The sequence below is a fragment of the Cydia pomonella genome, chromosome 20, assembly GCF_033807575.1.
Source record: "Cydia pomonella isolate Wapato2018A chromosome 20, ilCydPomo1, whole genome shotgun sequence".
Lineage (NCBI taxonomy): Eukaryota > Metazoa > Arthropoda > Insecta > Lepidoptera > Tortricidae > Cydia > Cydia pomonella.
Window position 1 is genome coordinate 15834506 of NC_084722.1, and position 17035 is coordinate 15851540.

The 17035-nt window shown below is 34.2% G+C and overlaps 1 protein-coding gene and 1 long non-coding RNA gene across 5 annotated transcripts in view; one reads left to right on the top strand and one right to left on the bottom strand.

The window, feature by feature from the left end:
- LOC133528862 (uncharacterized) overlaps positions 1-17035 on the bottom strand; it is a 455073-nt gene that overhangs the window by 355267 nt on the left and 82771 nt on the right. The gene's annotated exons all lie outside the window — the stretch shown is intronic.
- The window catches only part of LOC133528835 (homeobox protein cut), a 200226-nt gene that overhangs the window by 52614 nt on the left and 130577 nt on the right, over positions 1-17035 (top strand). Inside the window, exon 2 of one of the 4 annotated variants that reach the window (XM_061866322.1) lies at positions 10818-10856. The exons of the other annotated variants lie outside the window; for them this stretch is intronic. Coding sequence (XP_061722306.1) covers positions 10839-10856 — 18 coding nt within the window. The 5' untranslated portion in view covers positions 10818-10838. The remainder of the gene's footprint in view (positions 1-10817; positions 10857-17035) is intronic. 4 annotated transcript variants of the gene reach the window in all.

Sequence of the window (17035 nt, forward strand, 5' to 3'; positions counted from 1 at the left end):
ACTTTCTTTTCTTATTCAGTCGGATAATAAATTGTATCGTATTAGGTAATAACAAGGTACTTAGTCAAAACTGTTAAATTTTATGGTACTTATCATTTTAGCCGAAAGGTCTATTTTTGTCTGTTTTACGAGATATATAATGGTTTTTCCATAAGGTTTAATTAGGAACCATAAAAATATATCGAGTTCTTTAAGATCGATTTAACAAAATAGAGTCGCCGATGTGCTCCTAAAATTTAACGAGCTATAAACGAGTGACTTATGCTAGTTTTGTTTGTTAAATGACGTAACGGCCATTAAAGATGATGGAGTTACGCTATTTTAGTTTAACGCGGTAAGCCACTTGGCACATACACTAAAATTCAAACATTAAAGTTTCGATATTACGACTTACAGATCTAATTTTACGACCCAACGACAACTTTAATCTAAATACTGGCTGGAAAGAGAAATTAAAAATTAAACGCTACATAAAAAAGTTAAACGTTCGAAAATCAAACCGGTTAAAGAGCGTTCTGTATTTGAAATTCCAGCCAAGGACAGAGCGACAATGCGCGCGATGCGCAGCTTTTTAATTGTCAAAATTACGCTGCGCCTTTGATCGCGCCGCGCTAATTCTTGTTACGATTTTCCGATCAATCGGTACAATTACGATTAATCGGTTGCGCCGACTGTTTATAGTGACGTTCCGGTTACGAATGATGTTGCAGTTTTTTGTTAAATTAGCTTTTTTTCATTAAAGAATCAAGCTGTGCTTCGTAATTACAATTAGTTCGTTCGGTATTTATGTAATTTTATTCATTTACGCTAATGATTGTAATTCGAGAAATTTGTTGACATTATAATTATCTTAGCACTTGGATGCTGCTAGTGTCGCTACGATACTATTGTATGGATGAATTAAATATATGACGGTTCAATTATATTATAATTCGCGTAGGTATTTTAGTTTTGTTTTGTTATAAAGTAAAATCATAGAAAACTGTAGAGGAATAATCCTAAAAAACTAAGAACTTTGTCTTTCTTATTGCGAATTAATTAATGAACAGTGATTTTAAATTTAAAGAATACAATGATAGTTTAAATAAACATTACTTTGAAATTGAAGGCACTTTTTCGTGAAAGTATTGACGAGAAAATTACAATTCTGATAAACGTAAGTAACATTTTTTTTTATATAAATAAATATTATAGGACATTATTACAACAAATTGCCTAAATCCCACAGTAAGCTCAATAAGTCTTGTGTTGAGAGTACTTAGACAACGATATATATAATATATAAAATATTTATAAATACTTAAATACATAGAAAACACCCATGACTCAGGAACAAATATCCATGCTCATCACATGAATAAATGCCCTTACCAGGATTTGAACCCGGGACCGTCGGCTTCGTAGGTAGGGTCACTACCCACTAGGCCAAACCGGTCGTCATTAATTAACCAAACATTAGTCTAGTAAAAGTCTATAGGTACTAAAACTATTAATTTCAAACACAAACGTTAGGTAACTCTTTTTAACTCTGAATTAAAATTGATAGTATACTGATTTAGGTACAGTCGAACCAAGCTAACACTGCATGGCATTTGCAATGTTAAATTTCTATGAAAAGACGGACTATATATATTTGAAACACAGTAACCCATATATCTGTATATTTGCATCAATAAGTGCACTAACGTTGCAATTGCTGCGCTCGCGGCCCTGACCCGCCGGAAGCGGGGATCGAACGCGGGCTAAACGAGTCCAATCACAACCGATTTTTGATCCGAGTTGAATCGGTTTGCTATTTTTGTAACTACTGATAATTGGATCTTAATATTCTTTACAGTACATATGGGGCTACTTTATAGCACTAGTGCGAGAAGTAGCATATTACGTTACTGTGTCGAACATTTAAAGGGCCATATGTACTGTAAAACGTTGTACGATACATGTGCGAATAGTTAATTCGCAACTCGTGTCGATTTAAAACACTCCCTTCGGTCGTGTTTTAATTTATCGCCACTCGTTTCGAATTTCCTATTTTTCGCACTTGTATCGTAATGTACTATAATATATAGGTTACTCATTCAAAAGTTGCGTTTTTCCAATCTTTGGTTATACGTGCAGAGATAAAATAATAATATTTAGTAATATACCAATAATCCCGACCGATGTTTCACTCGTTGGGTAATTTAGAAGCTGCTAAACTCGATTTTGAATTCGATTGAGTCGAGATCAAGTCATTAATTTATGATTGGTTAGGTGTTGGGATAAAGTCGAGATACTTTTTCCGATTTAGTTTAATTTGTTAAAGGTCTATAAATTTAAATAAATTAAATAAATAAAAGGCTTTTGTTTCAGGCTGTTAGTAACCATAGTGTATACAAAGTTATTATTACTAAACTAAATTGACACTGTTAAGGGGTGCCACTCATGTTAAAATTAAATTAAAATTAAGTATAAAATTCAAATTGCACATGGAAAGTGCAGTCATTTTTTGTTCTGATCCATGTGAACAGAAATCCAGCGCTTAAACACCGCACTCCTTATATCGTCAGAGACAGCCTCAATTATTTTGTTGTCGGAACGTTGTCTATAAAATGAAAAGATACATATATACCATCTGCACATATAACTTGCAAATAAAATAAAAAAACCTAATATCAACATATGGAAATATCGACTTTTTCCATTACCCTATTAAACAGACACAACTTATTAATACATTTAATCGCTTGCCCTTAACTAAATAAGACAATTAGTGATGTGCAAAAACTATACCGAAACCAGTTGTCGACAATGTACTAAATAAAATTGTACCAACCACGCTCTTCACTGATCCATTGTGGACTTTATCTCGTTGCAATAAGGTCTAATAAATATCAGTTAACGATGATACTACGCGTACTACGGCAGCGGTAAAAACTTAAGGGCGTTAAAACTGGTTTCGGGACCTTGGCTTTACGAAGAATAAATAAAGGAATCATTATATTATAAGATTGTGTAGAGGTATGTTAAGTGAAAGTACTTGCATTGCGGAATAAATGTATACAAAAAAGTACGTAAACACTGAGGGAACGGGTTGAGGTGAAGCGGTATGCTCCTTAGATGCATCTTTTTCTAAGAATTTTCTATGTAGGTTATACATTATGATAGATATAAAATCTTTTAATCCACAAAAAGCATACTGATATTGCCTTTCTAATTATGGAATTACCTTACAAAATATAAGTCCGCAGTTTGTAAAACCTACTTATAATTTTATCCTTAAATATATCAATTAACCTTAAGTCAATCAATTAAGGGCTAATTATAACCTATGCAAACGTTCGCTATTAAAAATACTCTAGTAGCCATACGGCAGTCTTGCCACTTACGACCTTTTTCTTTTCGCGTAAAACCTCCGCTATTAAATAGATAACCTTGCGCGGGAGCAACTCGCCGACTTAATAAGATCCAGAACGACGTATACGCATTGTATCAGCTAACATTGATAGGACCTTATTGTTTTGCTTGAAATTGAGCTCCGAAGGCTTAAAGTCAACTGTCAATCACATCAGACGCGGTCAATTTAACACAGGGTTGTAACACGTAACAATATTTATTTACCATCGACATCTTCCATAGAAATCGATAATTAGATATAATGTTTTTTTTTTTAATTAGATATCAAGCATTTGTGCTAAATATTTATATTTTGCCTCCACTGTCTTCAAATTAGACATTATCTGACTGCAATTTTAATAGCTGAAATGTATTGCAGTATAATGGATTTTATTGCAACACATAAGTATAAAGTAAAAGAACATAAAAAGGTATTGTATTTGTTTGATCGCGTCCCCAAAAACCCACATTTCTACTATCCGGACTTCTAATTCTCCGAACTAGTCTCGGTCCCAATAAGTTCTAATAATCGAGGTTCTACTTTCTACTGTAGTTTACCTTGTTAATTCACCAGTTTTTGCCAAAATTAACATACCTAGACCAAAACTACTAACTAGCAGAAACCATATTTTAAGCTACCCTTGGGCCAACCCTACTACCCTAGTTAGTAAGTAGTCGTTATACAATCAGTGCTTCACATAGCATTCAATTTTTGCCAAAAAATTATAAAACAAACACTGTAAAAGGTTCCCATACTGACAGAAACCATAATAACCATATACCCTCTTGCCAACCCTACCTACACTACGTTTTACCACTACAATCAGCGGTTTTCGAGACATTCATCAGTTTTTGCCAAAATCAGTATAAACCAAAAATACTAGCAGAACTCTTCTGCCAACCCTTACACTTAATAGTTGTTCTATAATCAGAGCTTCACAAAGCACTCGCTTAATGCTATTAAAATATTCATAAAACAATATAACTTTAAAAAGCGCCAATACTAACAGAAACCATAATAACCATATACCCTCTTGCCAACCCTAGTTATACTTAGTAGTCGTTTTATAATCTGTGGTTCACAAGGCATTCGGTTTTTGCCCGAATACCGATAATCGTACGTGACGTTCCCACACTGGCCGGATTCCGAGATGGAATTAGCGAATCACCTGTCTAATTAACGGCTGCGATTTTTCGAATTCGGAATCCGATTCGCGATTCGAATGCGTTTGAGGTTTGGACATGTTTATTAAAAAAACATTGCGAAACTTTTAAATGCTATTAGGAATGTTTGTCTATTGACGATTGGGTCACACACAAACATACCTATTTCTTGGCTTTGTTTAAAATAAAATAAGAAAAAACAAATAATTACAAATCGATTACATCGGTCTAAACTTTTAAAGTAATTATTATATGATAGGCATTCAAAAAAAAATGTCCTCCCTAATATTTTTTCTTAAAGAGTTACAGAATAATGAATAAAATAGAACAGATTAGGAGGCAACAGTAAGAGTATTTATGCTAATGATATTTCACAATAAAAAAACTCAAAAAAGGCAACCCTCTTCAAAATGTCAAAAGTATCGACAATAGCCAATCTCCCAAATCGGATAACCATAGCGTTTTCTTAAACATTCATTACCATAACAAAAACCGATGCAGTACAATGCAAATTTGTCTATGGTGTTCGAATTTCGAATTTCTTTTTTTCCGGAGTGAGACTTCCGCCTATTTTCCCGATCAGCGCTTCCGTTGGCATTCTAAACACTTGCATAGCCAAGAAAACATTCACAACGCCAGCATAAGTGTACTCTCACATTTCACCTAATTGCAACGTATATACAGCTCAATTTACGTTGGTTATTAGAACTCAATTGGATGCGTTCGGAAAACGGATGCCGGCGATACGTCTATTTCGAACCCTCACGCCGTTGGTTCGAAATTCGAATTTTATTTCGTTTGTTATTTTATTGCGGTATTGTTGGCGAATGTGTTTTGTTTCTGATTTTTTGCGATTTATGCCAATTTTTAGAACAATGGAAGCGCATGTTTTACCAAAATAGTTTTATTTTCATATTTTATGCCAGTCTCTAAGATCACTGTTTTCAAAAAATGTGTTTTTCATCAGATTTTTATTTGAACAATGATATGTTAAGTACCTACTTTTATTTTATCTTCGAAGCTTACCAAATTTACTAGACGTAACACTGTAATCTATAATTGGTCCCTAAAACAATGGTTTAATACGTACAAATTAAGACACATCCCAAAACCAAACTGTATCTTAACAGCAAACACATCAAACCAAACGATCAAACCGTTACCCAAACCGCACCGGGATTCGAACCCGCAACGACGGCCGAAACCGCAGGCCTATTGTCAGATGCCATCGATGGGCGTGAGCTTAATCTATGGTTAAACGGCTAATCGGTTAACGGTTATCGCTATGTGGTAAAGTGACGTAAGTGTGTTTTGCTTGTTTTCGCGCGCAAAAAATTGTTAAGCTACAAGTTTACTTTATCTATATATTAAAACGTCTACTTATTAGCTATAGGGTGAAGATTTGTAAAAATGTTTAGCTATTTTAATTATTGCCTAGGAACTCGACACGCAATTTTTATACGGCTGGTGCATAATAAAAACACATGACAAGACTTCATAAGTTATATTAGTTTTTTAAACGTGTTATTTCACAAATAAATACATTTAGATATAATCTATAACTAACCACTAAAAAAAAAACAGATTAATTTTAAAGCAATTACTGGTAATCCCAGAAATACCGTTATTTGGAAGAAAAAAGTAGTAAGTCTATGAAACTAGTATGATTTTACATCTTTTTGTAAGACAGAAATAGAAGCAGATGCGATTCGTAACTGTCGTGGGTTTGATTCCCGGCACCTGCCGTTCGGCCCATTAGTGGGTTATTCGATATCGAAGTATTATGAAAATAGTAAAATTGCTGAATCGAAATGGCGGGTTTCAGCTCAAAATTGATGGCGGTTACGACTTTTTGGATAATGGAGAAAATCTTCCGATATGTAGTGTGAAGTGTGCCAAAGAGTTGTTTTTCGCTTAAAAAATAGATCAGGGCCAAAATACGAAATTGTTATTTGTTAAGTATGTTTTTAACTTATGTAATATGTATATAGTTTACATATATGTACATGTATATTATGCTATTATAAAAATTGCTAAACTAGATATACCAAGGCAGCGAAATACAGTGAAGTTTATTAATTGTCTTAATTGGGAATCGAACTCTCCTCTCTCTACCAATTAAATGCTGGTTGATCACTGGTTTATTTCGATTTAACCTTTAATCTGTATCAATTAACTTTAGTGGTAATCAAGTGTTAAAAAAATGTGTTTTGTTTCAATACTTTTGACAATAAGGCTACGTGCCGTTTTATGCTTAAGTCCTTACCGACAATACACTATTTGTATATTGTTTTTTTTTTATACTACGTCGGTGGCAAACAAGCATACGACCCGCCTGATGGTAAGCAGTCTCCGTAGCCTATGTACCTACGCCTGCAACTTCAGAGGAGTTACATGCGCGTTGCTGATCCTAACCCCCCCCCCCCCCCCCATTGAGCTCTGGCAACCTTACTCACGGGCAGGAACACAACACTACGAGTAGGGTCGGTAGGGCGGTTATATATTTTTTCTTTGACCAAAAGAGTAAAGATGCATTTAGAAACACGTAGTTTTTATTTGGCAACTAATATCCCTCCTTTTGCCTAACCATTTTACAACCATTAATCAAACAATTACAAACTAAAATCACTGAGCGGTGAGCGGTGAGGCATCTGTCGCGTAAATAGAGGACGCAGGTTCGATTCCATCTCTGGACACCAGGCCTTGGTAATTTTTTTCTACGTATATGATATTTATTTCGGTTTATAGTTTAAATAGTAATGTGTCTAGTTGAAATAATAGAAATTTAAATATTTCATAGAGAGTAATTTAATTTGTTCTTAGAGAATCAAACAACGTTAAAATTTCTAATTAATTATTAATACAAACAAACCAACATAAGTCCGACACCAATAAAACAACCCAAGAAACAAAGGGCGCATATCAAAAGGGTGTAACTAAACAATAAAATACTTTGGGTTGACCGCAGCTCAATAAATACTTCATAGTATCGGGGGATGACCGGCCTGACCCTCGAGGGTTTGAATATATTTTACCCCATTTGTGTTCCTATTTGGATAACGTTAGACGGATTTTGTGCAATTTTATTATTTACTCCAGTTCACGAAAAAACTTTGTTTTTTTAAGAAAATGTGTTGCGGTTTTTTATAGACTTAAGCTTAGATGAGCTAAGAGAAACACTTGCAGGGAATCTCTCTTTCCCCTCACGGCCATAAATGTTCGTATTGTGATCATAGATTTTGGGGAATGGTACCAGTTAAGTTTATAAAAAAGTTTTTTATGTAGAAAAACAACAATTAATTTAATTATATTGTGAAACTGTAGTAAAACAAGTTTACGTAATTTGAATGCATGCAGAAGATTTTAAAGAACAAAACACGTTATAATAAACTTTCAAGTTTTCAACAATAAAAACACCCAATACAGAAAGTTTTTACTTCCCGATTGTTATTTTTGCGTCTGGACACGAAATTTTTAAACAACTCAAGCAAAGACAAGGAAGAAACTTCACAGACAGGCAACACAACGGAAAATAAACAAAGCTAAGTTGTGAAATACTTTATTAAATCTTGTCTAATAGACTGATAGACAAGGGATCACTGGTTGAAAGCGGTTCGGACTGGTTTTGTCCGCTATTACTGTGTTATTCGATGTTATTTGTTGTAATTTTAATTAAAATATTTACGTACGTACATATTTACGTTAAAAGCTTTCAACAATCTTCATCTACATAAGAGATTATTTAGCGTCACACGGCATGAACAGGTTAAGCCATTGTTTTGGTTTGACACATCAGTGCATCGGAATTTTTTTGATGTCACCTAAATTCGTTTTTGAGCTACTTTAGATCTTGTCACATTGATATTTATTATGAAAGACGTGCAGGTTTTGTATCCTGTGACGAGTAACAAACGACCCAGAATTCAAATGTTTTACATACAAGGTGCTATTGATTAAATTTTCTTTAGGTACTATCTTTGGTGTCCAAATCGCGAGTTTAAGCTCGTCTCAAACTCCTTAATCCACAAGTGCCGGTCAAGAGGTGTTTTATCGGGATAATCCCGGATTACTGCACGCTCTATCGCTAACGAGGGTCAATAGTTCGCAGTTTATGTTAACCGTTGGTTAGTTTGACCACTTGGGCTATTGGTTTGGCCTTTTTGTCTTTGAAGGGTTACAGGAGGGTGAGGCATAATTGTCGATGGGTAAAAGATAAACTATGATAATTTTCATTCACTTTCATCAACTTTAAAAGAAGTACCTATTTTCGAGAATCTTATCGCATTTGATACATACATATGTGTTGTTTGATTAACGTTATTGAAATCGGTTACCGTTTTATTTTGTAGAAATGTATACAGACAAGGTATACGAATACCTTACTTCATACTCATCAAAGGACATTTTTTTTAGTTTTAAGAAAAGGAAACATGAAGAAGGACCAAAAAACCAAACTAGCCCTATATTATTAACCTAATTCAAACGCCAATACAAAATCCTAATAATCCTTCAGATAAATTCCAAAGCAGCTATTGATTTCATTCATCGATCCAACTAGAACCGAACTACCAAAACATCACAAACACCGTCACTAATATAACCCTTACTCTATTTACAATAAGGTTGATATTCACGTGTACTTTAGTTAACACGTGTGGACTGTATGAAAGGTTAACGGATATGGCTTATTAATGTTATGGCTGAACAGACTATTGGCAATAAAGATGATTGAAGCTGTGCTGCGTGATATAATCGGGTTGGCCTTTGCCCAGCGGTGGGCTGAGAGAATCACTGTGAATTATTCTGCAATAATGTAGGCTAGTTCAAATATAACTGCTATTGACCGATAGAAATTTAATATAGATGGGAGAAACAATCGTCTAAAATGAAAAACATCTGTATTATTTCAAACATTGCTACTCTCGATCTTATGATTGGCTGGATACAAAAAGACCTAATCCAAAATCTTTAACTGTTTGTACCAAAAGTAATGATATACATAGGTCGTTATAAAGCGACATAAAATGTTTTCTTTCTTTATTACCTATACGACTATTATACGACTCACTAAAGTTGAAAGTCGGAAGATGTCTGACCCTTTTTGGAGTTACAGTCAACGTGTTCTAACGTAAATATAATACAACACCAGATTTTATTCACAAACAAACTGTTAATACCGAATAACTAATTACCGTCGAGATATATCCATATAATCATAACATAAATAAATCTCCATACAAAAATCAAACAAAACTCACGATTGAGACGCCACATGTATCATATTTATGTTTTGAGAAGTTATTTCTAACTGCACAGGAATAACACGCTAACGCAACACAAATATTCCAGTGAATAAGAAAACATAATAAAAATCATAACTTACAGACATCGAAAACCGTATTTTTAGACTTACGTCGCTCTATCTACGCACCTGTTTAGGAATCGGTTTTGACGATCGAAATTTAAAATTGTTACATTAATAAAATTTGGCATACGAATTTCAAATTTGGAACATTGGATTCGTGTCTTCGACCTTTCACGAGAAATATTTCTACAATTGAAATAGACTTACCTACTTCTTTGTCTTGCAATTTTGCATGCTCGCGTAGCAATGCAATAAAACTTACAAAACAAAGAAAATCTGCAATTTATTACACATGTTACACGACACGAAAGACATTTTATAAGATATCATCAACTTGATAAGAAATGCGCAGACATTTCGAACAAAGAATCGCCTTGTACATCTCAGCGCGGGCTGCGCCGGTGAGCGGGACGCGCATACGGGAAAAACCTGGGAAAGAACGGGACGAAACCATCTCCGATAACACGTCAATACATTCCTTACGGCGCACACATGTGAAACTAAACCTTAGGTATAGATAACAGAGTCGAAAATCGCTTGGGCGCTCTAATGGAAAACCGATACCACATCAATATGTTTTACGGCGTGGTATCGCAAGCAAATGTAGACTTTAGTAACCTATTTTAAGACTGTTTTTGGTGATTTCTAGTATATTAAGAAGGCGTTCGGCGACTTGTAAGATAGTGAGGCGTTTGGAACCGATCGAAAACCGATAAATGTTATTGGAAAAAGGTCTCTATTCTTTAGAGTGAAGGCTGCTCGTAGCGAGGCGTGCCCGGGCGGGACACGCCCCGTCTTATGTGGAAAAATAAGCTTTTCATTGCCATTTTCTTCGAGACTCTAGAAAAGATTCGATAGAATATTTGCGACGTATGATTTTTCATCTCGCTTTAATTCTGCCTTTTTCTTTCAGGTACGTTAACGAGAATTGAAGATGCTGTGTCTTTTCGAGGTAATTCCTATTTTATTTTATTAATTAAAATAATTCGACTCATTCATCATCCTGTCACATCACTATTGCATAGGCAACAATGCGAAAAAATAAAGCGTTCTAATTTTAAAATATGCACAAAGACTTGACGTCCGACACGTTTACGAAATCCGTTAATTCGTATTGAATTACCGTCAGAAAAAACAATATAGGATTCAAAAATCGAATTGCATTCAATTCCAGTTGGAACTACAATCGAATTAAAAAAAAGCGGGACGAATGAAGTGAAAGAGCGATTAACGATTTTTGAAAAAGGAACGTTCATTATACGTTAAAACAATACTTCATTCACTCGTTTGAATATGGAGTGACGGGCGGCTTTTAACAGTTTATTTTGGTTTTGGACCTTTTCGAAGGGGAATTGGAACAAGTGTCACGTTTGACAGTTGCGAGGGAACGGTTACCTACGCCCAGGTATCTGACATCTGGCATGTTTGATGCGGGGATGGATGAACACTTGATTTATTTATTTTTATATATATTATAAACCTTCCTGCATCGCTTTCAAACTTTAAAGAAAAGAGCGAACCCTTCTGGTATTGCAGTTGTCCATGGGCGTCGGTAATCGCTTATCATCAGGCGATTAGTCTGCTAGTTTACCGTTAAACAAATTCCTTCCCCAATATTTTTGCGAATAGCTTTTATTTAATTTAAGAACAGAGTCAGTTCAAAAACATATCTAAATAAACTGAAATAAAGGTCATATACTAAGAAAAAGTGACCAAGGCCTCCAGTGCCCCAGGCTGGAATCGAACCAGCGTCCTCTGCTATCGCGGCAGGTGCCTGAGCCACTCGGCCACCGGGGTCACGGCAGCATTGGTCGAATTTTTCCAAGTATATACATCTCTTACTGAAGGCTTACGGCGCCCCCTAGCCAATAATAATATAATAATAAAAATATTATAATATATATTTATAATTTATACAGTAGTGTTTCTACATGAAATAAAAAAACAAATTAAATTATTTTCTAAAAATAAACCTAATACTTCTAATAGTATATCCAAATAATATAGAATAGAATAGAATAGAAGAAGCTTTATTCAAAAACGCTAAATTTAAACTTAACTAATAGCACTGTCATAATATCATTATAAAGCGTCACTGAAATGGTCTCCACTCAGCTTCATGTCAAGGAACCTTTAGGGACCCCGACGCTGGTCTTCCGTGGAAACCCTTCCGAGAGAGCGCAACTACAAGCTATACAAATTAAATAGAATAAGTACTACAAACTATAAAAATTATATATAATTGTTTGTAAATTTATTAATAAGTTATGTAAGTCCCTATATTCTATCTAGAGGAGAATCGACGTAAGAAACTGTCCTAATTATACACTCACCCTAATGATCAAATTGCATCATAACAATATCCAAAGCAAATCATAACAAATTCGACTTTTTTCCAAATTACTCCAAATATCGGGTCCAAATCGACAAAAACCGTGACCGAAGTCGGTTCCTTTGTCTCACCTAATGAGTTTTTAAGTCGATTATCATTTTTCATAGAAAACCGCGTTAAGTGATGTATCGCTCGGATCAATCATGGCGGACGTTTCGATCTTCGGAACTCGAATCTCGAATTCGAGATTCGAATGTTATTAGTCAGCGGAAGTCGTGGGCTAAATGACGCGTTGATATACTTTTTCTTTCAACTTATTGAAAAAATCGTATTATTATATTCTACGTTGTAAATTTGAAAAGATGAACACTCTTATTAGAATAATGCGGCAACTATTTAGTAAATGTCATATAAATTTTTTGAATATAATAAATTAATAACCATTCTTTCGAAAGATAAACTTTCGTAAATGCTAATTATCTAAATCAAACTTATTACAACTTTTAGTGAATGTAATACGGAAGTCTTAGATTTAACCCCTTACCGCATACGAAGCCATATATGGCGGATATTAAACTCTATTGGCAGCTATTAAAGTTCAAATTTCAACAAATATTTTTTTATTACATGCAGTAAGGTGTCTACTTTACAATAGAGGCGCTGTTGATATATTTTTTAACTAACTTGGCTATGATCTCAGACCATCAATGGAATGGATATTGTATAGATACATATAATAACACGCATGACGCACCTATGCAATTTTAAAGCACAAACGTTAAAAATGCGGGCAGCGACACCGATTTTTCTTTAATTTGATTTTGATTTGAAAATATCAAAATCTATTTAGAATAATTTACAGCAGCAGTATCATGCTACAATACTGCAGCAGTGACACTGGTGCAGTCCAAATCTGTACGGTACATTTAAGCACATAGGATGCACATAGAGACCTCTATTCTACTTACTTTTTGTTACCAATTTAAATAGTACAAAACATATTTTTAATTAAAAATCATTACTCCTTCAAATCGTCGAACCTCAACCCCTACAAACATACATACATACGGATAATAATAACACAATAATTCAAACACATGTCATTCATTAGCGCTGACAGCAGGAAGTAAGGACAATATATTGAATTAATACGATTCGTTAAAAAAGTTCATTTGAATACGATGTTATATTAACTAATCATTTCGAGCAAAGATTAGTTTTACATTTTGATTTTTAATGAGTAATTTTACGATAAGACACGAAGAAGATAAGAAAAAAATTGTTTAATGTCCAAAGCAAATAAGAAAAGTTGTTGGTATGAGACCGATGCAATGCCTCCATCATCTCTACTATTGAAGTAATCTAAACTCCAGTCAAGTCCGTTAAAAATCAACGCATTCGATTTTCGAATTGTCACCATTCAAATTAACCGACACGAATATGGTTCGTATTTGAATAAGTGTTGCATTAATATTCTTTCGAGATAATTTCGAATTCGGAACGCCCACGCTCCATTGTGTCACGAGTTATTGGCTCATTAGCCAACGCTTTGTCTCAGGACGTTTTGAATTTTTGATTTTCGAATCGAACATATTGATTTGTTGCTCGCACACAACTTCCATAGACCCGATCTCCATTAAAAAAAAAAGGAACAAATATATACCTACAGTAGAAGAAGTGAGCATCAAGAAAGTTCAAATTACTTCGAGCGTTTCGACAAAATTCGAAATGAGCATCTTTATCAACAAGAATGGAGGTTCCCCTTCATCTGAACGACAATAATATCTATAAACACGATCTCCAACTTCCGTATTACTCATAATTCTCATAAACTCACAATAAATATTTGAACAATACTCGCCCACGGCAGATGTGCTCACAAATTACGTATGGTAATATGTCGTGTAATCCTTCCGTCGGACCTCCCTGTGTCTTCGTATAATCGATTGATTATGAATGCGTTCGAACGATGTCACAGCACTAGTCGTACTTTTTATGCGTTCTTAATTTGAATGCGTCTTGGGGTTTATTATGATCATTTGTGATATTTTATCAGTTGCTGTGTATGATCGTGATCAATTTATCGTACAGTTTTAATTAAAAAGGGAATGTCGTGAATAAGAATTATATCTCTAAACGTACTTACTTCAAGTCGTATAGTAAGAAGATACCTATGTTTGTATGTTTGTACGACAAAACGCAATAGTTCATTGGCCTTATATTGTGAATATCGAAAAACCTACAGTACTTAATAATGACCAAACACTATAACAACCAGGAAATACTAATGGTTGTTCGAAACCAAAAATTGACGATTAGAATTCGCAATCATATAGACTTCAAATTCCAACAAATTTCCCAATAAAATAAGCGACATTAATTAAAATCTCTCATGAAAAAACCTATAATAAGCTAATAATAATAAAAAACCGGTAACACACCGCCAATAAGTACGCACAATTTAACTTTTTAACGTGTCGCCGATGGGGGCGTATTCTGGAACTCATAAAGCATGATTATATAATGTCGCTCGTATTGGGGCGCTAATAAAAGAAGATCAAATTGCGATTGCTTTCGTGTTTGTTGGGTTTTTTTGCGATCGTGGCGATATTAGAAAATGAGAGAGTATTTGAACGTGTGTGGATGGAGGGAAAAGCATTTTCATTTTGGAGTTAGTCGTAAAGAACATTGAATCATTCGAGTTCCTATGCTCACAGAAATAACTTTTGTAAGTAGTTATTAATTTTTTGTGTGCATATATAGTTTCCTCGCGCCTCGTTTAGAATTATACCTATATAGTTAATATTATATTAAATGAGTTGTAGAATCACTAAATTAAAATCGTTTAAATTCCATCTCCACTGTTTGTGTATATCTTTTATAATCTCACTAATAAAACTCAATAGACGTACTATTGGAACTATCCCGTGGTGAAATGAAAATTATTGTTAAGCAATTGTTAGCCATTTTTTTAACTCTTTTGACGACGGTTTGGCCTAGTGGGTAGTGACCCTGCCTACGAAGCTGATGGTCCCGGGTTCAAATCCTGGTAAGGCCATTTATTCGTGTGATGAGCATGGACATTTGTTCCTGAGTCATGGGTGTTTTCTATGTATTTAGGTATTTATATATTATATATATCGTTGTCTAAGTACCCTCAACACAAACCTTATTGAGCTTACTGTGTGACTTAGTCAATTTGTGTAATAATGTCCTGTAATATATTTTTAAAGGTTTTATTCTCTCACACGTTGGAAAATTATGAGGAAAATTAACTTTTTAGTTACAATTATTTACTAGTGTTCTACTAAATGGAACTCCACGTGAAAAATTTCTAATTAGACACTACTACTGGGAATAAATCTTCATTGTCCATCAGCTATGACTAAAATACTACTTTGTGCACTAGGCCACTAAACGTCAGTTTAACCTAAACATGTCATTATCTTCTGTTATATACTTTCTGTATGATTACAGTGTCCTATTATACACTATCGCTAATTTCCTGTCAATACAATGTCGACACGAATTTTATCAATAGAAACGTTGCGATATTTCGTTTGAAATTAGAATCAGCACCGTTTCCGCTTCCGTTCCGATATTCGATGTTCGAATTAAGAACGTTGCAAACAAATGAGCATTCGATTTTTAAATTTAAATAATATGTAAGTAATCGAAGCCACATTCAACTTTTACAACACTATTACTCTCGAGTATATTTTTATCATAGGTAAGTATTATGATTATTTTGACGTAGTTTTTGAACCGAGTACTCATTTTAAAACTTAAACGGTAACAAACTAATTATTGTTCTTGTGTACATAACGAAACAATGCATGTAATTCAAAATTAGAATCTAATTTCAAAATATCGTTCCACAGACACCTGAGCTATTTTTTTAAAGACAGGGAGGCAATAACCATTAAGGAGCGTTCAGAAAGTTTCCTTTTCAATAACGCGTCTGATATTCAAATTAAGGCGGCATTCGAGGCGATATATCATCTGGGCTAATCAGATTTTTCCGTACATTTTCTAAATGTTTTTGGGGATTAAATACGTTAGGGGGATAATTTAGTGGATGTTGCTATATTTTTTAATATTTAATGATAAGCACTTAAGGGCCAACTTTTTTGCAATTCGATTGCTACTGTAACTTGTTTATATTGTTGTCGTTCGACAAAACATTTATTTAGTATCATACTTTAATAAAAATGTTATAAATTGAATAAAAATTGTTCTGCCTTAAAACTTGCGTAATGATTTAAAAGCATAATTTTAACTTAATAAAATTAAATAAAATGGCTAACTTCGTATAATTGAAATTAAGTAAGTAGTGTAGGACATTATTACAAAAATCGCCCCTCAGTAAGCTCAACGATACACATATATAAATACTTAAATACATAGAAAACACCCCACACAAATAAATGCCCTTACCGGGATAGAACCATCGGCTTCATAGGCGTAAAAAAAGAATACTTACTTTTCAAAAGTAGGACATCTTAAACTCCTTCGTCTACTACAGATGATAAAAAATAAAAAAGTAAAATCCATCAACCCGCAAGACGTTCCAATTTCAAATTTTCAAATTTGGAACTTCATTCAAAATTTACGAAGTCAATATATCCGGGGAGTTATTCTGGGGTCTCAATACTCGGAGGCGTCGTAAAAAATAATTCGAATCGCTCTTACGATACCGGCATTTGCATAGTAAAGTAATGCGAAAATCTATGCGACGCATTTTGGCGCGTTCGCACTGTAGTCCGGTACGGTAAAAGAGGGTGGAAAAGTTGATAGAA